We start from the raw sequence: 27,445 nt of genomic DNA, 5'->3' as shown, positions 1-27,445 counted from the left end.
TGGCATATGCTGCAGGATCGCAAGGAAAAGCTATTTCAAAGCAGACTGTTTCAAAATGGATAGGCCACTGCATTTGTTTCTGCTATTCACAACATGGCAAATCAGTGTCTAAGGGCATTAGGCCACATTCAACCAGAGCAGCAGCCACTTCAGCAGCCTTCCTCAGAGGAGTACCAACCAAGGACATTTTGGAGGCTGCAACTTGAAATTCAGTGCACACTTTTACAAAGCACTACCACTTACCTCTTTACTCTAAATCCAGAGCAGGCTTCGCCACTGCAGTTCTGCAGGGCCTCATAGCCACTCCTAATTCTATCTAGGCCCAGCCACCCGACCTCAGCTTTGGGATTCAACCCAAGTGTAATGACTGCAACAGTGAAACACGATGAACATAGTACAGTTGTGTACCTACCATAAATGTAGATGTTCGAGAGTATTCACTGTTGCAGTCCAGGTTACCCTCCCTCCATCCCCCCTTCATTGCTGGGAGTTATCTGTACTTCTGTGTTCTATACAACCTATGTGGTGTATTTGCTTGTAGATGAAGGTAATGTTTATGTTAGTGCATGCTTTTTTATGAGCAGAATTTTTAGCCTACCATTTTGGGGGCACCTGACATCTGGGGCAAGATAAACTGAAGAAAATGGTGTCGGCTGCATCTTTTATACCCCTGGCGCACTGACGTCAGGGAAGAGGTGACAGCAACTGACGCCGGACCAGGACTTTGGAATTCAGGCCGACTGCGGGTAGCCTGCCAGCAGGATAACCCAAGTGTAATGAGTGCAACAGTGAATACACTCGAACATCTACATTTATGGTAGGTACACAACTGTACTTTCTGCCGTACTGCAGAATATCCTTCTTGAGACCACCCTGGTTTGATACTAGCTGGGGACTATACCAAAAGTTGAACAGACAAAAAAGACAATATCAGATACAAAGGTTGTGTGCCCACCATCCTATCCTCCCTCATTCCCTCATCCACTGGAAGAAGATTTTCATATGGTTTCCTGGTATTTCCCCTTTCAGTTATTCCCTTCCCTAGCTCCAGATATGTTTCTTGTCATGTCTGTAGACATTTTATAGATTGTTTCCTTTTTGTACGTTGAGGAGAGGAGCCTGAGCTATTGATTCAAAGTCTAAGAAGTGTTCAAAAGTCCACTCCGAAACCCAAAGGTTGAAGGATGAAAGCCGACAACATAGATGCATCGTTTTGGTTAGTACATAACTTTTTGTTTATTCCTCATTGTGAGTGGATTAGTGAAGAAACTTGAAAAACTTCAATGTGCTACAGTTTCCGCATACCATTGCGGAAAAAGTAGAAACACTTTTTTACATTTTTTGAAGAGAAGGATAATATAGTGGCAGTTAGAACTTTATGAATTATTGTAATCCTGGAAGTAGTGTGATTATTCACCATTTTTCTTACAAGACCATATTACTCTACAAAGAGTATAGCCGTGTATGTTACTCTACTAAATAGTGATGTGGAGGATTGTGAATTTGGAGAGTTGAATAATTTACCAGTGAGGTTTAGAATAATTTGTGGTATAAGAAATGACGATTTAAGGGACAAAGAGTAACATACCTGACCTTATCAAAAGCTGTGGACATCTGTAGAATGAAATTATTAGTGCAGAGTTAAAAATTCAACAGGTAAAATGGATGGATGTGAAATAAAATGCGAGTCATGTAATAAAAAGAACATGAGAAGTAGTCAAGATGTGTTACAACAGTAATAGGTATGGAAAAAAGGAGCCATCTTAAACAACTCTTATAATTGTTTCCTTAGTTGTCATTTACATTGTACCATGGTAAGAGCCATCCTCCACAGTACAGTTGTTTTTGTAGTTCTTTCTGGTATTGATGATTGTAATGCTTCCCCCAGGCCAGACTCTATACAAGGAAAATACAGTGGTATGGCAGTTCAATCCGGCTTCAGCATATGTACCCCCATGGTGGGTAGACCAGATCTCTTGCAGTCTAGGGCTTCCATTTTTCCTTCCAACTCTCCTGTGAATACATCAGACCTGGCTTGGGTACGAAGTTTCCAAAGGGGTAAATATGCAGGCTCTGTGGATCCCTCAAGACAGATGGACAAAAGCACATAAATGTCAGCGAGGTGTTGCCAGACACAAGATATCAGACCCAGATATTACATAAGTTGACTAAATCAATACATGAAGAAGGAGTTATTCCAAATGGTCACTGTGCAGTCCATACTAATGTGCTTGCAGGCAGAAGACTGGGTGTGCTCTTTGGATCTCCAAGATGCACACCTACACATCAAAACAACGAAAATATCAAGGAGAGTCCTGCACTTCCAAGTGAGAGACGGTCATCATCAGTTTTGAGCCTTGAAATTATGACTTTCACAGAAGCCCATCTGTTTACCAAATGCACAACTCCTGTTGCAGCCCACATGCAACTACTCAGAACAAGGATTTACCTTTACTTAGATGACCAGGTCATAGCAGCCCCCCACTAAGAAAAAGCTTCTCATGGCGAGGTAGCACTTACTTCGGTTGTGTTTCTTTGGCAATCAAGATCAACGTGGCAGAGTTCTAGCTGGATCCATCCCCAGCTGCAATGGTAACAGTGGATGAGTCCATTATAGGAAAGGAGGAAATTATCTACATAGAAGGGTCCAAGGCACATGGATGACACAAGAGGCCAAATTGTACATCAGCATGCTGTAGATGAGAGCTGTTCACTTAGTATTTAAGTTATTTTGGGACTGCTTCCCCAGGGTGCAATTTTCATTCACTCGGATAATGCGACAGTAGTAAGGTACATAAACAAGCAAAGTGGAACACAATCTTACCCCCTGTGCAGAGAAACTGAGGGTTTGGGAGTGGGCCTTAACATCACATCACTTTCTTATAGCAAAGCATAAACCAGGGGCATCCACTGTGATTGTGGACAAGTTGAGCAGACAAATTTAGATCCCACATGAATGGTCTCACAAATATGATGATAGCTTGCAGCATATTTGAGAAATGACAAGACTGTATTAAATTTCTGTTTGCTTCATCACCCAGCACCAAATACAACGATTTCTTCAACATTGTTCCTTAGGAAGGACATTCACCGAGACACTTTCTTCCACACTAGGCCCCTAGGTTTCCTCTATATGTTCTCCTCCAGAAAGCCAAACTTTGCAGAGCAAAGGTTGTTCTCATAGTCCCTTTCTGTCCTAGCCAGATATGGTTTTCCTTGCTGTGGCCTCAGCTTGAGAGAAGATTGTTTCTGCAGAACCCTTGTCTACTTTCTCATCCATTGATGCTTCCCCACCTTGACATCTGCACCCTTCATTTGACTGTATATTTTCCCCACTTCTAATCATGGTTCAGGACAGTCCGCTTCCTTCTGAGGTAGTCAGTGTAATAACTAAATTACATCTCAAAGACAACAAATTTACAATGGCAAATGGAAGAAGTTCACTCTTTGGGGTACTAAACAGAATATATAGACTGTTGTTCTGCATTTATTTTCCATGTGGTTACCTTCTTATCAGATCTATTAAAAAAGGAAGCTATAGTTATTACTCCATAAATGTACAGTTCAGCTGCTATTTTGTAAAGATTTACCCTCGGAGGGTAGAACTTGAGTTGCTAGTGAGCGTCCAGCATATGTAATTTGTGGGAAAAGACTGGTAGATGTATTGACTTAAGTTTATTTTTGATGCCACCTTAAAAAGAAAGGATGCATTAGTTCTCGAGGAGACTGTCTCTGCAGGAAAGGGCCTAACTCCAAACTCCATCTGTCTGACATAACAGCCACTAGAAAGATTGTCATTCAATTTAAGAACTTTAAATCTACTGTGGTTGCTGGTTCAAAGGGGATTGAGTTAGTGCTTGGAGCAGGATGGTAATACTCGGGGGGGGGGGGGGGGGGCTGGGTCCCTAACAGGTGGCCATAGAAGAAAAGTTCCTCTAAAAAAGACATGAGGTTTTTAAGGAAGCTATGGAGATGTTATTTTGCCCTATGTAGAAATCTGAAATTGAACTTTGAAGGTGGAGTAACTGGAGCCACTGTCGAAAAGTTCAAATAAGAATTCTAATATGGAAGTGAGAGGAGCAGAAAAAGGGTCCAGTCCTTTCGACATGGACCAAATAGAAAATCTCTTCCACTTGCTGTGATAGACCTTGTCCAGCTGTGTCCAGTCTCAGGAGAGGACCAGAGTAAATGTCATCTATGTACTTAGCAGAACATTAAGTTTATCTAGTAACTGCTAGGATATTTGAATAACCTTGTCCACCTTCCACCTCCAAACTGGCACTTCTGAAGGGATTTTTAGGAATTCCAAAGGTCTGATTATTTCCTTAAGAGTTCCTAAAGCCATTGTATTGTATTATTAGCTTTAGTTAGGGATTTAACTGGCTATTTATTATGACTGTCTGGAGATCTTTTCCTGATTGCAGAGGTTTATGGAACAGGGAAGGAGTGTTGCCGAGCAAGAGAATGTTAAGGGGACCAGTCTGTTTCCAATCTCCAGGACTGGATAGGTCTAATTTTCTGGTAAGTACATAACTTACATTTTCCTTGCTGTAATCCAACCTCTCCCTTTGTGTTTAGGCATTTGTATTCTAGTGACAAGGTCTGTCAGGTGAGCTTTTTCTCCATGTAGGGCAGAATAGAACTGGAGGGATCTATGTGTGTCTACCCAGTTAGAAAGGGGTGATTCAAACCCAAATGCAGAGTTTTAATTAGCCTAAGAGATTTTTTCAGTCACATGGATGTGGAAATAAAGTTGCAAGTGTTTGCAGTCACAGCCGGATTGTGTTTTCACTTATCCAGAGTTACTGTGTCTCTCTCTCAGTACTTTTGTTTTAGAAAATGATTCTTAAAAAAAGAAACTTGCCAAATTAATAGCAGTGTTAAATAATAATAGAAAAAAAATTAATATTTTTGCTTCTTATAGCTAACATTGAAGATGATGAGTCAGACAAGCAGCTGAACAGCTTTTATTTAAAAGCCCTAGATGGGTTTGTTATGGTGCTCACAGAGGATGGAGATATGATCTATCTTTCTGAAAATGTAAACAGGTGCATAGGACTTACTCAGGTAAGAGAATATTTGATACAACTTACACCATTTCATTTTAACACTGTCAAATTGTACACAGGGGAGTTTGTGCAGGTTATTAGTTTTAATGCTAATGCACCTTCAAAATATTGTGCTGTAGTGTAGTCTTCTCTTCCAACTATCTAGGACAGTTTTCTAGTGTCTTAATGATTGTATCAGCATGTAATTCCGAGAATGTCCATGATGTCCTTCAAGGATGCATCTGCAGTCCTAACATATGGGTTGTCCTGCCTCAGGCAGCCCTTCGGTCGGCCGGATTCCAAAGTCTGGGTCTGGCCTCGGCTGATGTCGCACTTCACCCGACGTCATAGCTGCTGGGGTATAAAGGCATCAGCCGACGCCATTTTCCTCAGTCTTTCTTGCCGTGCGGTGCCCGAAGCAGAAGCTGTTCGCAAGTGCCGGTCGGTCAGATCCAGAGATTTCTACTACCGAAGACTTCTAAAAAAGCTAAGTACCCCGTTGGGGACTCTTTCTTGCCTCAGCCGATGTCAGACAAAGTAAATAATTGTTTAACTTGTGGGAAACAAATACCTCATAAGGATTTCCACTCTTACTGCCTTCCTTGCTTAGGCCCAGACCACGACGTATCAGCTTGTCTAGCCTGTGCTTCCTTCAACCGACGGACGCTTAGATGTCGGTCGGAGTTTGCAGAGGAGTTTTTTGGTCCCGCTTTTGCATATAAAATGCCGTCGGAGACTCCGACTACACAATTAGCTAAAAAGCGCAAGGAAAAGGACCGACACTCGCGGTCCGCGGTTTCGGCTGAAACCACGGTTAGGCCAACCGCGAGTGTCTCGGTTTCGGCTGAAACCGAGTCCTCGGTTCTTCCTTCGGCCGAAAGCATGCCTCCGATAACCGAGGCCTCACAGAGCATGGCTGAATCTGCTACTGAAATTACTGCTACAGAAGCAGGCACCCAGGATTTGTCAGACACTATTCCTTTAGACATTTCTACCCCTGCACGTGGGGCTGCTAGACCCCCTGCTTCTATGTCTATCAAGGCCTTTTCCAGGGCTAAAGCAGCTAAATCTTCTAAGGCCTTACCTACAAAAGCTCCCTCACACAGGCCTACCTCTAGTTCCCAGATACTCAGCCTGGCTGAGGATCTTATTTCTTTGATCAGGGGATCCCAACCTCACCCAGACAGGGCCTCTCAACCTCCTCCAGATAAGAGGCCTAGGACTGAACCCCCTGAACCTGTCTCTACAGACTATTCCTCGGATGACTCAGATATTTCAGACCATCAGGAAGGCCCATATTCTCCTTATGAGGATTCTGATGCAGAAGACTCCATTCCTTCTGCTTCTCCTCCTGAAGAATTTTCTTTTGGGGAAACCCTACACTCTATGAGGGAACACTTCCAATGGTAGGGCCAGGATTTTTCAGATTCAAGGAAAAGGCTAAGGACTTTTTTTACACTTACCACAGCATAGGCCTTTAGCCATTCCTCCAGTACTATCAGTTGTGGATGATGCATATAATGATGCCAGTACTACCCCTGATTCTCTTCCTCCGGCCCCTGCCAAGCCTGACAGATATTACAGGGTCCCGGACACACACTACCACTTGTATAAGGTTCATGTTGCAGACCCAGAAACCATTTCACAGGGCCCTAAAGGTGTGGCAGCTGCCTCTGCCAAAAACGTTCTCCCCTCTGAAAGGGAATCTAGAGCATTAGAGAGATGGGGTAAAAAGGTTTATACATCTGCTACTCTTTCGGCCAGGGCCTTAAACTGTCAATTTCACATGATTCAGCACCAGGAATTTTTGTTAGACCAGCTAAATAAAAAAACTGTCCTCTCCTGAACCTATAGACCGCAAGTCCCTTCAGGATTTGGTACATAACTCACAGCAGGTCAGTAATCATTTCTTAAAATGTGGCTATGATGCACTGGAGGCTTCCTTTAGATCAGCTATGACTGGAGCAGTGATTCGAAGGCATGCCTGGTTAAAAGAGCAATCCTTACCAGACCATGTTAAATCAAAACTCCTAGATGCTCCTATGGAGAAACGACGTTTGTTTGGCTCCCCTGCACAGGAGGTTCTAAAGAAAGTGGAAGAAAAAGCAAAATCTGTCCAAACAGTCAAGGATTTCTTACAGGTCCAACCTCCGAGGTGTAGCAGAAATTGGCCTTCGAAGAATTGGTCCTTTCCAGACACCTCCAGAGCACAGAGAGGCAGAAATAGACGCCCAAGAGGCAGAGGTCAATCTAGGGGTGCCTACAGGGGACGTCAGTGGCAACCTGCCAACCAGAGAAGTGCTGCCACAGCTGCAACTACAACCACTTCCACAGGACAGACGCAATGACTTGGCTCTGGTTCCGCCTACCAGGGAACAACTGGAAGCACCCCTGGGCGGAAAGCTAGCCTTATTTTCCGACAACTGGCATTGCATTACAGGAGACAAATGGACTTTACAAACAATAGACAAGGGCTACAGGTTTCACTTCCACACTCTACCAAAAAAGAGAGGAATGCCAAACCTTCCACCAAGCCAAAAAACAGAGGCTCAAAAACAAATCAACAACTTACTAAGGATGAGAGCTATAGAAAAGGTACCACCCATGGAACAAGGCCAAGTATTTTACTCCAGACTGTTCCTTGTACCAAGAAAAGAAAATCAATGGAGACCTATTCTCGACTTGTCCGCACTGAACACATACCTCATTGTTCCAAAATTCAAAATGCTGACCCTCCAGCAACTTCTTCCCATGCTGGGCAAGGAGTCTTGGCTGGTGACTCTAGATCTCAAGGAGGCATACCTGCACGTCCCTATACGACCAGATTGCAGAAGACACCTCAGATTTCTTGCAGGATCAGAGCATTATCAATTCTCAGCATTGCCCTTTGGCTTATCTACTGCGCCCAGAGTATTCACGAAATGCCTAGCATCAGTAATTGCTCATTGCAGGCTTCAGGGAATTCAAATTTACCCATACCTGGACGACTGCCTAATACAAGCGGACAACAAGACAAAATTAACAAAAGATTTGGCAAATGTCATACAACTGTTGCAAGCCTTGGGGTACACAGTCAACATTCAAAAGTCAAGGCTAGTACCATCCCAAAGGATAACATTTTTGGGTGCAGAACTGGATACAACAACTCAGATGGCTTTTCTCACAGAAGAAAAGCAAAAGCAACTACCAGTCTATTTCATGACATTAACAACACAAACTCAGCTTACTGCAAGGAAAGTCCTGCAAGCCCTGGGTTACATGGCATCCTGCATAATATTGATCCCGCATGCCAGGCTGCATATGAGAAAGTTGCAATGGTACCTAAGGAATGTATGGTCTCAACACAAGCACAGTCTTGAAGCCCAGATTCCAATAATTCCATGACTGAAAAAAGAATTCCTGTGGTGGGCTCAGGCCTGTCAGATGAACAGAGGATTGCCTTTCCACAAACCACATCCAAGCCAGGCCATCACCACGGATGCCTCAGACCTAGGCTGGGGGGCACACATGGAGGACAAGTGTATACAAGGCCTATGGACCCAAGACCAGCTGAATCTACACATAAATCTAAAGGAGATTCTGGCAGTGAAACATGCAATCCAGGCATTCAGACCATTCCTCCAACAAGGTCACCTGCTGATAAGGACGGACAATACCACAGTCATGTGGTACATCAACAAACAGGGAGGTACACACTCATATCCTCTATGCCGGATGGCAATGGACCTGTGGAATTTGGCCCTGAATCTCAACATTCAACTACAGGCCAGATTTGTACCAGGAAAAGAAAATTCACTAGCAGACACCTTAAGCAGAACTACCACGGATGCTCACGAATGGATGCTGCATCCAGATATCTTCAAAACCATAACAAAGAAATGGGGAATGCCAGAGATAGACCTGTTCGCCTCGCCACACAACCACCAATTGAAGAAATTCTGCTCAAGAGCATACCACCCACTTGCCTGGAGGGTGGACTCCCTTTCCTTCAGCTGGAAAAACCTGACAGCATATGCATTTCCTCCTCTTCCTTTGATGTACAAAGTCCTACTGAAGATCAGAGAGGAACAGCCAAAGGTAATCCTGATAGCTCCAGACTGGCCAAGGCAACATTGGTACCCGCTACTGAGAAGCATGTCTCGGACACACTCATGGCCTCTACCTGTATGTCCCTTACTTCTAACACAGAACAACTACAAGACCCTGCATCCAAACTTGAAAACACTGCAGCTAGCTGCTTGGAATATTGCATAAAACAGAATAAACCAGATTTATCTCAGAGGGTTAAGGACATTATCCTGGAGGCATGCAGACCCTCCACAAGGAAAACTTATTCAGCCAAATGGAAAAGATACCTCATTTGGAGTGCAGCAAAGGGAGAAAATGTCTCATTGGCAAACATAGCACACATCCTGGAATACTTAGCAGAACTGTTCCACAATGGCCTGTCCTACTCCTCCATTAAGATTCATGCATCAGCAATTTCAGCAGAGTACAACATGGATCCTCCTGTCTTCTCTCATCCTCTACTCAGGCAGTTCTTGAGAGGAATCAAAAATGTAAAGCCTCCAAGGAAACCACCTTTACCTACATGGGATCTCAACTTTGTGCTGGAAAAAATAACACTTCCCGCTTTTGAACCAGCAGCAACAGCCGACTTACAGTTCTTATCTTGGAAAACTGCTTTCCTGCTAGCAATCACTTCAGCAAGAAGGGTATCTGAGTTACAGGCATTAATGGCAGTACAGCCTTTCCTTATCTTCCATCAGGATAGAGTGTCTCTGAGAAGTAATCCTACTTTTATGCCAAAAGTGGTCTCCAGGGTATCATTGAACCAAGCGATTCATTTACCTACATTCTTCCCCAACCCACAGAACAGGGGGGAAAGACTACTACATACCTTGGATGTGCACAGACAATTACGCTACTATCTGGACAGAACTAAGACCAACAGAAAAACTGACCAGCTTCTGGTAGCATATGCAACAGGAGTGCAAGGAAAAGCAATTTCAAAACAAACAATCTCAACATGGATAGGAAATTGCATTAGATTTTGCTACTCTTTTCATGGAAAGACAACTCCTGAAAATATCAGGCCTCACTCCACAAGAGCTACAGCCACCACTACAGCTTTCCTACGAGGAGTGGCTACCAAAGACATTTTAGAAGCTGCTACTTGGAGCTCCGTGCATACATTTGCGAAGCATTATAATCTTCCTTTATACTCCAGATCCCTAGCAGGTTTTGCAACTGCTGTTTTGCAAGGGATCTTAACTACACCATCTTTATCTTAGGTGCCTCCTCCCCCAGTTTGGCTATGGTATTCTACCCATATGTTAGGACTGCAGATGCATCCTTGAAGGACATAGTACAGTTTTGTACCTACCATAAATGTAGATGTCTGATAGGTATGCATCTGCAGTCAGGATTACCCACCCTCCTTCCCCTCTGTGGTATTCCTAGGGTACTTACCCCTCTTTTAGCTAGCTGGGGGAATCTATTATGGTGTATTTGTTTGTATGTATATATGTATATATATATTTTTTTTGCTTTATACTGTTTGGAATTATTTGCATTTATCCAAATTTAGCCTTCCTAGAGGGCACCTGGCATCTGGGGCAAGAAACGCTGAGGAAAATGGCGTCGGCTGATGCCTTTATACCCCAGCAGCTATGACGTCGGGTGAAGTGCGAGATCAGCCGAGGCCAGACTCAGACTTTGGAATCCGGCCGACCGACGGGCTGCCTGAGGCAGGACAACCCATATGTTAGGACTGCAGATGCATACCTATCGGACATCTACATTTATGGTAGGTACAAAACTGTACTTTTTACTACTTGTACAATGGAGTGAGTTGGCTATTGTTATTTCTCTCTGATTGTAGGTTTTGTTTTTTTTTTGTTATCCCCAGACTTCACAGTCAAGCCCATCCCCAGCTTCCCAGTGACAGTTTTGCTCCCTTTTAGTAACTTGCATTATCTTTTTATGTGTTTGGCCTTTCCATGGAGAATTTTGACATTTGTAGATATACAACTTTTGGCAGACATGGGGGGCGGGGTGGCAGAAGTGTGCTTTGGGCTGATGTCCTTCAAGGATGCATCTGCAGTCCTAACATATGGGTTGTCCTGCCTCAGGCAGCCTTTCGGTCGGCCGGATTCCAAAGTCTGGGTCTGGCCTCGGCTGATGTCGCACCCGACGTCATAGCTGCTGTGAATTGGGTATAAAGGCATCAGCCAACGCCATTTTCCTCAGTCTTTCTTGCCGCGCGGTGCCCGAAGCAGAAGCTGTTCGCAAGTGCCGGTCGGTCAGATCCAGAGATTTCTACTACCGAAGACTTCTAAAAAGCTAAGTACCCCGTTGTGGACTCTTTCTTGCCTCCGCCGATGTCAGAAAAAGTAAATAATTGTTTAACTTGTGGGAAACAAATACCTCATAAGGATTTCCACTCTTACTGCCTTCCTTGCTTAGGCCCGGACCACGACGTATCAGCTTGTCTAGCCTGTGCTTCCTTCAACCGACGGACACTTAGACGTTGGTCGGAGTTTGCAGAGGAGTTTTTTGGTCCCGCTTTTGCTTACAAAATGCCGTCGGAGACCCCGACTTCACAATTAGCTAAAAAGCGTAAGGAAAAGGACCGACACTCGCGGTCCGCGGTTTCGGCCGAAACCACGGTTAAGCCAACCGCGAGTGTCTCGGTTTCGGCCGAAACCGAGTCCTCGGTTCTTCCTTGCCGGCTTACCTCCGATAGCCGAGGCCTCACACAGCATGGCTGAATCCGCTACTGAACTTACCCCTGCTGTAGCAGGCTCCCAGGATTTATCAGATACTATTCCTTTAGACATATCTACTCCTGCACGTGGAGCTGCTAGGCCCCCTGCATCTATGTCTATCAAGGCTTTTTCTAGGGCTAAAGCAGCTAAATCTTCTAAGGCCTTTCCTGCTAAACCCCCCTCACACAGGCCTACCTCCAGTTCCCAAATGCTCAGCTTGGCTGAGGATCTCATTTCTTTGATCAGGGGATCCCAACCTCACCCAGACAGGGCCTCTCAACCCCCTTCAGAGAAGAGGCCTAGAGCAGAGCCCCCGGATCCTGTTTCTACAGACTATTCCTCGGATGATTTAGAAAACTCAGGTCCTCCAGAAGGCCCATATTCTCCTTATGAGGATTCTGCTGCAGAAGACTCCATTCCTTCTGCCTCTCCTCCTGAGGAATTTTCTTTTGGGGAAACCTTGCATGCTATGAGAGAGCATTTTCAATGGCAGGGCCAGGATTTTTCAGATTCAAGGAAAAGGCTAAGGACTTTTTTACATTTACCACAGCATAGGCCTTTAGCCATTCCTCCAGTACTTACAGTTGTTGATGATGCTTATAATGATGATGCTTGTACTGCCCCTGACTCTCTTCCCCCGGCCCCTGCCAAGCCCGACAGATATTACAGGGTCCCGGACACACACTTTCACTTGTATAAGGCTCCTATTGCAGATCCTGAAACCATTTCACAGGGCCCCAAAGCTGTAGCAGCTGCCTCTGCTAAAAACCCCCTCCCCTCTGAAAGAGAATCTAGAGCATTAGAGAGATGGGGTAAAAAAGTTTATACTTCTGCTACTCTTTCGGCTAGGGCCTTAAACTGTCAATTCCACATGATTCAGTATCAGGAATTTTGTTAGACCAGCTAAATAAAAAACTGTCCTCTCCTGAACCTATAGACCGCAAGTCCCTTCAGGATTTGGTACATAACACTCAGCAGGTCAGTAATCATTCCTTAAAATGCGGCTATGATGCACTGGAGGCTTCCTTTAGATCAGCTATGACTGGAACAGTGATTAGAAGGCATGCCTGGTTAAAAGAACAATCCTTACCAGACCATGTAAAGTCAAAGCTTCTAGATGCTCCCATGGAGAAACAAAGTTTGTTTGGCTCCCCTGCACAGCAAGTGCTAAAGAAGGTGGAAGAAAAGCAAAATCTGTCCAAACAGTCAAGGATTTCTTACAGGTCCAGCCTCCAAGGTTTAGTAGAAATTGGCCTTCGAAGAATTGGTCCTTTCCAGACACCTCCAGAGCACAGAGAGGCAGAAATAGGCGCCCAAGAGGCAGAGGTCAATCCAGAGGTGCCTACAGGGGCGTCAGTGGCAGCCTAACAACCAGAGAAGTACTGCCACAGATTCAGCTACGACCACCCCCACAGGACAGACACAATGACTTGACTCTGATACCGCCTACCAGGGAACAACTGCAAGCACCCTTAGGTGGAAAGCTTGCCTTATTTTCCATAAACTGGCATTACATTACAGGAGACAAATGGATTTTACAGACAATAGACAAAGGCTACAGGTTTCACTTCCACACTCTGCCAAAAAGAGAGGAATGCCAAACCTACCACCAAACCAAAAACAAATGCTCTAGCACAAATCAACCACCTACTAAGGATGAGAGCTATAGAAAAGGTACCGCCTATGGAACAAGGGCAAGGATTTTACTCCAGACTTTTCCTGGTACCAAGGAAAGAAAACCAATGGAGACCTATTCTCGACCTGTCCGCTCTGAACACATATCTCATTGTTCCAAAATTCAAAATGCTGACCCTACAGCAACTTCTTCCCATGCTGGGCAAGGAGTCTTGGCTGGTGACTCTAGATCTCAAGGAGGCATACCTGCACGTCCCTATACGACCAGATTGCAGAAGATACCTCAGATTTCTTGCAGGATCAGAGCATTATCAATTCTCAGCATTGCCCTTTGGCTTATCTACTGCGCCCAGAGTATTCACGAAATGCCTGGCATCAGTAATTGCTCATTGCAGGCTTCAGGGAATTCAAATTTATCCATACCTGGACGACTGCCTGATACAAGCGGACAACAAGACCAAATTAACAAAAGATTTGGAAAAGGTTATACAACTACTGCAAGCCCTGGGATACACAGTCAACATGAAAAGTCAAGGCTGGTACCATCCCAAAGGATAACATTCTTGGGTGCAGAACTGGACACATCAAATCAAATGGCATTTCTCACAGCAGAAAAGCAAAAGCAACTACCACTCTATTTCATGGCATTAACAGCAGAACCAGCTTACAGCAAGGAAAGTCCTGCAAGCCCTGGGATACATGGCATCCTGCATAATATTGATTCCACATGCCAGGCTACATATGAGGAAGTTGCAATGGTACCTAAGGAATGTATGGTCTCAACACAAGCACAGTCTAGAAGCCCAGATTCCAATAATTCCATGCCTGAAACAAGAATTCCTGTGGTGGGCTCAGGCCTGTCAGTTGAACAGAGGTCTGCCCTTCCACAAACCTCACCCAAGCCAGACTATCACCACGGACGCCTCAGACCTAGGCTGGGGGGCACACATGGTGGACAAGTCTATACAAGGCCTATGGACACAAGACCAGCTGAACCTACATATAAATCAAAAAGAGATGCTGGCAGTGAAACAGGCACTTCAGACATTCAGACCTTTTCTTCAACAAGGTCATTTGCTGATAAGGACGGACAACACCACAGTCATGTGGTATATCAACAAACAGGGAGGCACACACTCATATCCTCTATGCCGGATGGCAATGGACCTGTGGAATGTGGCCCTGAACCACAACATTCAACTACAGGCCAAATTTGTGCCAGGAAAAGAAAATTCACTAGCGGACACCTTAAGCAGAACTACCACGGATGCCCACGAATGGATGCTGCATCCAGACATCTTCAAAACCATTACAAAGAAATGGGGACTACCAGAAATAGACCTGTTCGCATCCCCACACAACCACCAATTGAGGAAATTCTGCACAAGGACATACCATCTACTGGCTTGGAAGGTGGACTCCCTATCCTTCAGTTGGGAAAACCTGACAGCATATGCATTCCCACCTCTTCCTTTGATGCACAAAGTGCTACTGAAGATCAAAGAAGAACACCCAAGGATCATCCTGATAGCTCCAGACTGGCCGAGGCAGCATTGGTACCCGCTACTGAGGAGTATGTCTCGGACCCACGCATGGCCTCTACCTCTAGTTCCTTTACTACTAACACAGAACAACTACAAGATCCTTCATCCAAACTTGAAAACACTGCAGCTAGCTGCTTGGAATATTACATAAAGCAAAATAACCCAGACTTATCTCAGAGGGTTAAAGACATTATCCTGGAGGCTCGCAGACCCTCCACAAGGAAGACTTATTCAGCCAAATGGAAAAGATACCTCATTTGGAGTGCAGCAAAAGGAGAAAATGTATCATTAGCAAACATAGCTAACATCCTGGAATACTTAGCAGAACATTTCCACAATGGCCTGTCTTACTCCTCCATTAAGATTCATGCATCAGCAATTTCAGCAGAATACAACACGGATCCCCCAGTCTTCTCTCATCCTCTACTCAGGCAGTTTCTGAGAGGAATTAAAAATGCAAAGCCTCCAAGGAAGCCACCTTTGCCTACATGGGACCTTAACTTTGTGCTGGAAAAGTTAACACTTCCCCCTTTCGAACCAGCAGCAACAGCAGAATTACAGTTCTTATCGTGGAAAACTGCTTTCCTGCTTGCAATCACTTCAGCTAGAAGGGTTTCTGAATTACAGGCATTAATGGCAGTACAGCCCTTCCTTAACTTCCATCAGGATAGAGTGTCCTTGAGAACTAATCCTACTTTTATGCCAAAAGTGGTCTCCAGGGTATCATTGAACCAAGTAATCCACCTGCCAACATTTTTCCCCAACCCACAGAACAGGGGGGGAAAGACTACTACATACATTGGATGTACACAGGCAATTGCGCTACTATCTGGACAGAACCAAGACCAACAGAAAGACTGACCAGCTTTTGGTAGCATATGCATCAGGAATGGAAGGAAAAGCAATTTCAAAACAGACAATCTCAAAATGGATAGGAAATTGCATTAGATTTTGTTACTCTTTTCATGGAAAGACAACTCCAGAAAACATCAGACCTCACTCCACAAGGGCTACAGCCACTACTACAGCTTTCCTACGAGGAGTGGCTACCAAAGACATTTTAGAAGCTGCTACTTGGAGCTCTGTGCATACATTTGCCAAGCATTATAATCTACCTTTATACTCCAGATCCCGAGCAGATTTTGCAACTGCTGTTTTGCAAGGGATCTTAACTACACCATAATCATCTTAGTGCCTCCACCCCCAGTTTGGCTATGGTATTCTACCCATATGTTAGGACTGCAGATGCATCCTTGAAGGACATAGTACAGTTTTGTACCTACCATAAATGTAGATGTCCGAGAGGTATGCATCTGCAGTCAGGATTACCCACCCTCCTTCCCCTCTGTGGTACTCCTAGGGTATTTGCCCATCTTGTAGCTAGCTGGGGGAATCTATTATGGTGTATTTGTTTGTATATATGTATATACATGCTTATATTGTTTGCTCTCTACTGCTTGGAACCATTTGCATTTATCCAAATTTAGCCTTCCTAGAGGGCACCTGGCATCTGGGGCAAGAAACACTGAGGAAAATGGCGTCGGCTGATGCCTTTATACCCAATTCACAGCAGCTATGACGTCGGGTGAAGTGCGACATCAGCTGAGGCCAGACCCAGACTTTGGAATCCGGCCGACCGAAGGGCTGCCTGAGGCAGGACAACCCATATTTTAGGACTGCAGATGCATACCTCTCGGACATCTACATTTATGGTAGGTACAAAACTGTACTTTCTCTCTACTCCGCTTAGTTCTATGTACCTACAGTGGTTGAGATGAGATTGCATCTATCACATATCCATTTTGCTTGCATTGCTTACATACTACTTGGATGGCCCTAGTGCTGCCCCTTTCAGTACACTGATGCTGAGCTTACACCTGCCATCTAGCAAAGGATGCTCATGTGTAGTGGCTTTGCTCCTTTCCACCAGCAGATGAGCTAATATCAGCTGCTGTTAGCTGGCTTCTTCAGCACCTGGGCTTGCTACTCACTGTGACTAGCTGGGGTGCAGTTAGAGCTTTATTTTCTTGCCTGGGAAGTCACTGGAGACTTCACTTTCTCCAATAGTCATCTTTATTAGTCTTAAAGATCCATTTTCCTAGGTCTGTCAACTAGCTGCATTTATGATTACTGATGATGAGCAGTAAGTTGTATCATTTCACACCATTTTCATTGTAGAATATTAATGTTTGTGTCTTTTGTTGGTTTCCGTACAGTATTTTCAGTGTAGAATATTACTGTTGGTTTTGGTACTAGTTTTCATGTTTTACAGTTCTACTTTTTTGTCTTTGAGTCAAGTGATTTTCAGTGGCAGAGATGGAAAATGTAATCTTCTGTGCTGACTAAAAGGTGGTGTATTTGCAACAACATAATGCCACAACTGTGTGTGTGTTTGTGTGTGTGTGGGGGGTGAATCTCGGAATAGTTTATCAAGGTCTGGTACTCTTCGTGGTGTTGTGCTTGAACTTCCTTCCCCTAGTTTGGAGATTTAAGGTTAACAAAAAAAATACAGGCTTTGAAGACTACTTAGCATGCAGATTAAAAGAATTCATGAAGTAATAAGCCAGGATTTGTTTACACTGCTGCTAGGATGGTGGCCAAACTCTTAAAATGTACATAGATGTTTTAGACCATGTCGTCACTGGGCCTAATTTGGAATAAGACTTTTTATGGCAGTCCTAGTACCCAAACCTTCTGTTTGCTTATTTGTCTAATGGCTCTGAGTGCTCCTCCTTTAGTAATAAGGAGGAGGCAGTTTTAATGGGCTGATTTGTTTGCCTCTGCTTAGGGCGGCCACGGTGGTGCAGTGGTTAGCATTCTCGCCTCACATCAAGAGGTTCTCCGGTTCGATCCTCGGCCGGGGTGCCTTCTGTGCGGAGTCTGCATGTCCTTCCTGTGGTCATGTGGGTTTCCTCCGGGTGCTCCGGTTTCCTCCTACATTCCATATATATGCTGCAGGTGGATTGGAAACTCTAAATTGGCCCTAGGTGTGAGTGCGTATGTGTGTGTGCCTTCTGTGGAAGGTTGGGTGCCAGGCTGGCAACTCGACACTGTAAAACTCCACTGCCAATCATGAGTGGACTGGTTATCCGCTGTGGCGCCCCTTAACCTGGAAAAGCCGAAAGAAGAAGGGTGGATGGAATTCAGAGTGAGTTTGTGAAGTATCCCTTGCATTGTGAAATAATCTAAAGAAAGTAGCTCTTGTCTGGGTTCTTGAGATTTGGAGAATGACATAGACAGATACTCTGAGTTTATAGAAAAGATGATGTGCCATTTCTAGGTGAGTTGCATTACCTCTGAATGTGATAACTTTGGAGCAGTTGACACACATTTGGCAGTGTCAACTAGTGATACCTATCCTAAAGGCAACAAAACTTGGACAGATCCCCATTCTTCCAACATCCCAGGACTGATTTTTTTCCAGATATTGTGCAGCTTGTTCTCTGCAGCATCCACATTTTGATGTGTATGCCATTTTACCACACAGCACAACATCTGTCAGCCTATGTAGTTAGCACATCAAACCACTGCATACAGAAATGGTATGTGTCACAGCCTTCCACTCACCATCATCAGCTGTCAGAGATATGCATGCTGTGTTACACTCATGTTGAGTGCATGTGTATGCATGCGCACATGCTGTCTTTCTCTCTGTCTCTATTTTTTTTTCTCTCTCTCTCTCAACACATACAGACACACACACACACACACACACACACACACACACACACACACACACACACACACACACACACACGCATACACAAATGTTAATTGAATCCTACTGTTTTGCTACCAACAGACTAATAGGTTAGTACATTGGTGTCCTACACATAATTTTAAACAAGTGTTGCTGGCCTAAGTGAAGTTCAGTACAGTTCATATTGGTATGTCCTTTGGCTTTCCATATGACTACATCAGTACATCTTTGAAGGTCCTAGCTGCTGGCATTTCTTCTCCAACTACTGACAGGCTAAGAGAACATATTGAGTGCTGAAAGAGAGAGCAGATAATTTGCTAGATTAGTTAAGCCCTCTTCTGATAGCATAATTTATGTTGGTAGATTTTAAGAAGATTGATTTGATGGATACTTCCAGCTTCCCTGATTATTCTGGAACAAACCTTTTGTATTTTCCTTTTTTTCTTCCAAAACTGACTTCATTATCGAGTTAATGCAGCCTAGTTTTGGAGGCCAACCTTATATAACAGTCTTTGCTTTGTTTCCCAGAATGTTGTGAAAGTGCAAAAGTAAAGTTTCAGTAGAAGTTTTTAACTGCATAAGGATAGCAGAGTTAAGTCAGTGAATAATGTTGCTGCTGTCAAGGTCACAATCTTTGTAGCCCTGTTTAGTTAAGAGTAAAATTTACATTTGAAGTGAAGACTGACCAAGGCTGATATTTGGGTCTTTTTTTTTTTTCCTATGTGCAGTTTAATTATCAAGTTACATCGATACTTTATCATCACTTTTTGTAGCTTTGACCAAAGGTGCTGATTTTTTTTTTCTTTTATAAGTAAAGGACAGTTTGTATAGCTGGCTTAGTGACTGCTCCTTTTGGCCATCTTTCATCCTTGAAAGGAGAAAGAATAGGCCACTTGACTGAGGGGGAGGAGGGGTGATGATGGTTAGCAAGCAGTAAGATAAAAAAAAAAGCAAAAAAAAAAAAATATATATATATATATAGTTGTATACAAGGAAACACACAGAATCGTTTTTGTTATTTAACAAGTTTGGTTCTAAACTTGTCACTAAATTTAAAAGCACATAAAAAGTTTTAATTGTATTCTGTGATGCAATAAAGCATCTTAAATGGAAATCTGCATTGTTGTAATGTATTTTAGTAAAGCATAGAAAATGAAAGTTCAAGCTTTAGTCAGCGTACTCATGCAAGGTGGGTAATAGTAGCTGTATACTAAAATTTTTAATAAAGAAAAGATTGAACCTTTAGTCGAAGTTACATTATTAAAGTGATGGTAACAGAAAGTGCTGATGTAAATTGATAAGGTGCACACAGGGAAAAAAATGGCCCCAAGTATCAGCCTTGGTCTTCACATCACTTCAAATGCAAATTTAAAGAGTTGACTGGAAGGTGCATTAATACAAACCACAGCAGAGATGGGGTGTTATTCATAGTTGCATAGTTCACAGAAGCAGAAGGTCAGTTGGCTAATAGCAGTGATTTGCTTGTATACAAATCGGCTAAGTGTACAAACAGTGCTGATTGCAGCAAAGCACAGCCCTGTACAGAAACACCTGAAGCACATCCACATATTCTAGTTATCCTAAATTGAGTTCTGTTAAGTTTAGTCTTATGCTGAAGAAGCATTGTGTACTTTGTGCTTGTTGCATTTGCAACTGTAAGTGAGATACACATTTGTGCTACAATCCGATTCATAAGGCACAGTGAGGCTGAGACTTATTTGCATAATAACTTAGTAAATCAGCATCAGCTTATGCAAGTTTTCTTCAGCCTTTCGTATTGGGCTGTGCTTGCCTTTGTTTGATCCCAACAGACCATGTAAAGCACCAGTGAATTAAAATAATATCTAATGTTGTCCTTTTCATTCATCCTTCAACTGATTTGGCTGCTTCTGCCAGATCCTTGGATCCAAAACTCTCGAACTCCTCCCTTTACCTATAATGCCTTGCTAACCTAACATACCTCAGATCTTGTTTGCTACCATTCAGCTTCAGACATGGATCCTGTTGCTCTCGAGCTTTGGGCGCTATTGCCAAAGTAGTCTTGAGTTTACCTTTAAAAACTTTATCTCTATTTCTAATTTCATTTTTTTTTTCTACCTCCATTGCCTTCTTGCTAGTTTTTCTAGCTGTTTTCTCCCTTTAGCTGCTGCCATTTTTCTTGGTACTTTTCCATAGTACCATTGTTGGTAGTTGCTCTGTTATTTTCTTCCTGCTTTGTTCTTCCTTTAAAAAAAATAGATACATAAATAGTTTTAAGTTAGTTTCTTCAGGATTTAAAATGTGCATCACCTGTGGGCATAAAATCCCTAGCTTGGATGTCCACAAGGAAATGCATATATTGTTTGGGACCTGTTCATTGCTCTGTCTGTTCTAGGTTCAGTTTTAGAGCCCTTACTGATCAAACAAACAAACTGTTGTTGAAGGGCCATCTCCCTTCTACTACTACTGCTTCCATAGCTGGGGCTCAAACTCCCCCTCTAAGAAAATGAACAAGGGGATGGCAGACTCGTGCAAGAGGTCACTGGAGCGCACAACTTCGTCGGCTTCTTCATCGGACCTGCCAGCTAAGATGTCAAAAAAATCAGATCTGATGACTTCTAAGTCACCCTGTATCCAGTCACTTCTGGGCTCCCTTCACCTTTCTTGGAGGGATCCCCCCTGCAGGCATTCAAGACCTCCATCTGCCACATCTTCTCTTAGGCCTTCCAGAAGAAGCTTATCCAAGGCTGATGTGGATAGGATGATGAGAATTTCTCAGAGCTCGGATCAGATGGGAGTGCTCTGGTTTTGACTCCCAGCAGATCCGTGAGCTGACCTTTGTCCACTTCCCCATTGGTCTGTTTTCTGATTTGGCTTAATGTTTTGGAGTCCTTGGATCTGGGGTGTCCTCTTCAGATCCAGAGACAGTCTATTCTTCGACTCCAGTAACTTCCCTGAGTCGCCTGGCCCCGTGTCCTTTGGAGCCATACTTGTAGAAGTGTTGGCACCTAATCTGGGGTGGTTGGGATCGACTCTAAAGCTGTCTGAGCCATCTCTGCCCTCGAGGCTTCGGAGCTAGACAGCTCAGTTCTGACTCCTTCCTCGGGTGGAGTGCTTGTAAGGTTGCAAGAGCCGATTAGTTCAGGAGTTATCGGCTCCTTTGCAGTCATCTTTCGTTTCCCCCAGGCACTCTTCCTTTGAAGTTGTGGAGAGTGCATTTCCTTTATCTAGAGAAAGGACATCCCTACTCTTCTCTGATCAGACTTTACCTCCTTTGGTTGTCTGGTCTGAGCCTTGTTCATCCGTTCCACTGGGGCAGCTAGCCCAATCAAGTCTCCATTCATTTCCTTAGGTGTGCTGCTTATGCATTGCATTGTTTTTGAGGAGATTGTATGCTTGGGAAAGTATAAGTGTGCTTTTAGTGCAGAGTATTTGATAACTTCTGTCGTCTCATCCCAGCATATCTGACTACATCCAAAGCACCCTCTTCAGTTAAAACATGGATACTTAACCTGCTCTTGCTAGGTTTGACTTCTCTAGTTCCTATAAAGAAAAAGCAACTTACCTTAGGGGCCCTGGCAACTCTGTGGGCTCAGTCCTCTTGTTAGCTGATGGTGGGTGGTGGTGCAGTGGCCAGCAGCCATTCTTCAGATAACTCATTCACCTGTCCCGCTTCCTTTGTCTTTTCAGCTACCATGGACCAGGGTGTCTGCCATGTTGTCTTCGGCTGTTCCATTATCTGAGCCTGGCATAGGAAAGCCATCTTTACTGAAGCACAGAGACATGTCAGGGGATGCCACAGAATGTGTCCAGGAGAAGAGACCTGTTGATGTGGCAGATATTCCTTATCCAGGTTGATCACTGAAGATATCTGTAAATAAAAAAAAAAAATGTTAAACATTGTTCATGAGAAGACATAGTATCTATAAGAAAATATTATTTTCTTAGCTTAGTCAACAAATTGTTATAGAAAGTCAGTCCTGGGACACAGAATTCAGTACCTGTAAATTAGGTCAGTCAGAATATTCCTAAGGAAGGCATGTTAGATGGTTCTGATATAGATAGACACAGAGTTTCATTTCCTGCAGATTCTCAAGCCCAAAACTCTGATGCTGAGGAATCGTGATACTCACAACCCCTTCTTTGGAGGAATTTTTCTTTTTGTTTTTCTTCTTATTGTCCGGATGAATAAGGTGTTTTTATGGGAAAATGGATGTTCCATCTGAACTGAGGAGATACTAAGATATTTTAGAAGTAGATATGCCTCATTCTGAACCACTCCTCCTGTATGCTGCCTTTAACATCCCTGGTTCACAACCTTCAGTCTCTAAAGAAGCAGTAGGCTTTAAAAACTTCTTAAACTAATAAGCACTTGTTTTCTTATTTTTAGGTCTGATTTTACAGCAATGTCAACATCTTTGCAGTAGCGAACAGCTTCCTGATGTCATCAAACGCTTACCCGGTGGACAAGGAGGGACAAGTTTTGGACAGATTTATTTAGAGAATTTTTCTTCTTCTGCTTTGGCATATAGAATTCTTAACCATCAGACTCGCATGTAGACATGTGCTTTTTTGAGTAGCCAGTTTGAGAGACCTAGATACCACTCTTCCCCCTGAATGCATTGTTTACAGAATCTAAACGTGCTTTAAGGAGTAGGTTCATAGGTAAGTACTAGGCTATCTGCCCAAGGGCATTTATAAGCCTAGCCAGAGTGTGTTGGCTTTCACCACCCCCTTAGATTAGTTCCCTGTGCCTCTGACCAGCAGAGCCATTAGTTCCCTGCGCCTTTGTCCAGCAGAGCCACTGCAGTGATCCCAGGGGTATATTTTCTGTTTCCCATCCACCCGTCAAGGTTTCTCTTGAAGAGTGCTAGTGAGGGCTCTGCCTGATGTATATTGGAATCTTGTTCCAAAGCATGGGGAGTCTCTGGGTCAGGAATCTATCCCTCCAGCACGTCCTATTTATCGTTATGGTAAGGTTTATATCCCTAGAGCATGTGGCTCTCAGGGATTTATTTCTTTTTTTAGGTGGAGCATGTCCATCAGTTCTGGGTTGGACTTGGCCTTGTATGTCAAGCAGAGATCACCTCTGAGTAAGCGATATGCAACTGAGTACAGCTGGAGTTTCTTTAGTCGGGCTGCATAGGTCATCTGTTTGAGGCCAGTAATCCTCTTGGTGAGGTACTTTTGTTGTCTTTCCAGCTGTTGCAGGTGTCTTGTAAGGTACATCCCAAATGGGGCGTTGTATTCTGTAATGGGTTTAATAAGTAATGAGTAGAGAGGCACAATAACCTCCTTTGTTCTGGATGCGAACCCTTTTGAGATTAGGTGGGCCACGTAGAAGGATTTTCTAACCACCCTGGCAGTATGATCATCAAAGGAGAGATGGGTCCCCAGGTCCCTTATTACTTTTTCTGTATTTAGGGGACTACCACCTATGTGGTAGTTTGCGGTTACTTTGTTTTTTCCAAAGGGGATGACTGTGCACTTTTTGGCATTCAACTTGAGGCCATGATTTTGACACCAGGTATCCGTCTCAGTGAGACCCTTCTAGAGGGTGTCTGTATCAGCTGGAGAATCAATTATGGCCCATAGTTTGCAGTTGTCTGCGAACTTGGTCAGCCAAAGTCCTCCTGTGCTTGCCTGTACCTCTGAGAAGTATATACCGAACTGGAGGGGTCCTAGAACTGAGCCCTGGGGGACGCCACTTGTAACCAGTTTAGAGTCGGACCTAGAGTCTGCAACTATCACGGTGTGGGTTCTGTCCGTGAGCCAATTTGCAACACATCTCGTGACGTAGGGGTTAATGTTCAGGTTGGTGAGTTTGTCTATAATACCAGAATGGGGAATGGTGTTGAAAGCCTTTGCGAGGTCTTGGTAGGCTGTGTGGACCTCCTTACCCTCATCTAATGCCTTGGTAACTGTCTCAAAGAAGTCCACCAGGTTTAGGAGTCATGATCTGCCCTTAACAAAGCCAAACTGGGTGGGGGTCCAAAGTTTGGAGATTCCCAATGTCTCTGTTAATGAGTTCCATGATGATGCGCTCCATAGCCTTGCAGACCAGGCTAGTCAGGCTTATAGGGCGATAGTTCCCGGGGTCCATTGTGGTGCCACCTTTTTGGAGTCGGATAACTGTTGCTGTGTGCCACTCTGTGGGTATGTAGCATGTAGAAAGGCTGAGTTTGAACAGTGTGTTTAGATGAGGGGGTTAGTTCATTTTGGAGCTCTTGTAAGACACAGCCTTGGGACACTGTCTGGTCCCATTGAGGCTATGTTTTTGGCTTTGGATAGGGCTGTTTTAACCTGTGTGTCGGTGATTGCCGGGGCCTTACATTCTTCTGGTATGGTTATGGGCCCTTTAGGGGGTTAGAGGGGTGTGAAGTTTACACTGAACCTGTCTGCCAAAATGTTGGCAATATCAGTTGGTTCAGTGTATTTTGTGCCATTCTGCACTAACTCAAGAGCAGATCTGAGATTTTCCACTTAGGCTCTTGACATAGCTAAAGAACGCTTTGTGGTTATCTTTGGAGTCCTTGGCAATTTTTCTTTCGAAGCTAGCCTTGGATGATTTAATGAGGGATCGTAGTTTCTTGCTGATGCTGATCAGGGATTTCCTTCTAGGGATTTTGCTCTTATCTGTACTAGTTTCCTCCTTCTGTTGTAGACCCTGTTTATAGCAGGGGTCCACCAGACTGGATGTCCTTCATGGATGCATCTGCAGTCCTAACAAGTGGGTTGTCCTGTCGTCAGGCAGCCCTTCAGTCGGCCGGATTCCAAAGTCCGGGTCCGGCTTCGGCTGATGTCGCACTTCACCCGACGTCATCTCTGCTGGTCTTCGGGTATAAAGGCATCAGCCGACGCCATTTTCCTCAGTCTTTCTTGCCGCGTGGCGCCCGAAGCAGAAGCTGTTCGCAAGTGCCGGTCGGTCGGATCCAGAGATTACTTCTACCGAATACTACTTCGAAGACTTCTAAAGCTAAGTACCCCGTTGGGGAACCTTTCTTGCCTCAGCCGATGTCAGAAAAAGTTAATAATTGTTTAACCTGTGGGAAACAAATACCTCATAAAGATTTCCACTCTCATTGCCTGCCTTGTTTAGGCCCGGCCCACGACGTAGCAGCCTGTTCGGCCTGTGCTTCCTTCAATCGACGAACGCTTAGGCGTCGGTCGGAGTTTGCAGAACAGTTTTTCGGTTCTGATTTTGCGTACATTATGCCGTCGGACCCTCCGACTTCCCAATCTGCCAAAAAACGCAAAGATAAAGACCGACACTCGCGGTCCGCGGTTTCGGCCGAAACCACGGATAAGCAAGCCGCGAGTGTCTCAGTTTCGGCTGAAACCGAGAAAACTGCTCAAAGTACAGCTGAATCCACCTCTACAACTGAGGCCCCTGCTACCACTCTTGAATCGGCCTCAGAAATTTTATCCACTACGGTGGTTGCCACTGATTTATCAGACACCATTCCCTTGGATGTCTCTACCCCAGCACGTGGTGCAGCTAGGCCTCCAGCAGCCATGTCCATTAAGGCCTTCGCCAGGGCTAAAGTAGCCAAGACTACTAAAGCAGTGCCTGTTAAACCCCCCACTAACAGGCCCTCTGCTAGTTCTCAAATGCTTACTTTGGCAGAAGATTTAATTTCATTAATCAGAGGAACTCAACCTCACCCAGACAGGGCCTCTCAGCCCCCAGAGAAGAGACCTAGGGCAGAGCCCCCTGAGCCAGTGTCCTCTGATGATTCTGCTGATGAATCAGACATAACTGACCAGCCAGAGGCTCCTTTCTCCAATTTTGAAGACTCTGATGCTGAAGATTCCATTCCAGCTGCTTCCCCACCAGAAGAATTCTCCTTTGGAGAAACCTTACATGCCATGCGAGAGCAGTTCCAATGGCAGCAACAGGATTTTTCAGACTCCAGAAAAAGACTTAGGACCTTTCTGCACCTTCCACAGCATAGGCCCTTAGCTATACCTCCTGTTCTCTCCGTGGTGGATGATGCTTTCAATGATGTTTGCTCCTCTCCAGACTCTTTACCCCCAGCCCCTGCCAAACCAGACAGATTTTACAGGGTGCCAGATACTCATCACCACCTTTACAAGGCCCCTCTTGCAGACCCAGAAACTATATCCCAGGGTCCCAAGGCAGTGGCCGCGACCATAGCTAAAAACCCTATTCCTTCTGAAAGGGAAGCAAGGTCATTAGACAGATGGGGTAAAAAGGTCTACACTTCAGCTACTCTCTCAGCTAGAGCTTTAAACTGTCAGTTTCACATGATACAATACCAAGAGTTTATGCTTGATCAATTAACTAAAAAGCTAACCACTGATGAATCTCTTGATAAGAAATATGTATTAGAAATGGTAAATAACATACAACAGGTTAGTAACCATTCCTTAAAATGTGGCTATGATGCACTGGAGGCTTCATTTAGATCAGCCATGACTGGCACAGTGATAAGAAGGCATGCATGGCTAAAGAGCAAGCTTTACGGATCATGTTAAAGCTAAGTTGCTAGATGCTCCTATGGATAAGACAAGTTTGTTTGGTACACCTGCCCAGCAGGTTATGAAGAAAATGGAAGAAAAGGCAAAATCTGTCCAAGCGGTTAAAGATTTCTTGCAGGTACAACCCCAAGGTTTAGCAGGAACTGGCCTGCCAAAAATTGGTCCTTTCCTGACTCCACAAGATCTCAAAGGGGCAGGAACAGGCGTTCCAGAGGCAGAAACCAATCTAGAGGAGGTGCCTACAGAGGGCGACAGTGGCAAGGTAAC

General features: G+C 44.3%; 1 protein-coding gene across 1 annotated transcript in view; it reads left to right on the top strand.

The window, feature by feature from the left end:
• HIF1A (hypoxia inducible factor 1 subunit alpha) overlaps positions 1 to 27,445 on the top strand; it is a 1,533,321-nt gene that overhangs the window by 174,583 nt on the left and 1,331,293 nt on the right. Inside the window, exon 3 of the mRNA XM_044074492.1 lies at positions 4,925 to 5,067. Within this exon, the coding sequence (XP_043930427.1) occupies positions 4,925 to 5,067 (143 nt within the window). The remainder of the gene's footprint in view (positions 1 to 4,924; positions 5,068 to 27,445) is intronic.

The sequence above is a fragment of the Protopterus annectens genome, chromosome 6.part0 (assembly GCF_019279795.1).
Source record: "Protopterus annectens isolate FY-2018-M chromosome 6.part0, PAN1.0, whole genome shotgun sequence".
Lineage (NCBI taxonomy): Eukaryota > Metazoa > Chordata > Ceratodontiformes > Protopteridae > Protopterus > Protopterus annectens.
The sequence above is the reverse complement of the archived record's forward strand: the minus strand, read 5'-3'. Positions and strand labels throughout refer to the sequence as shown.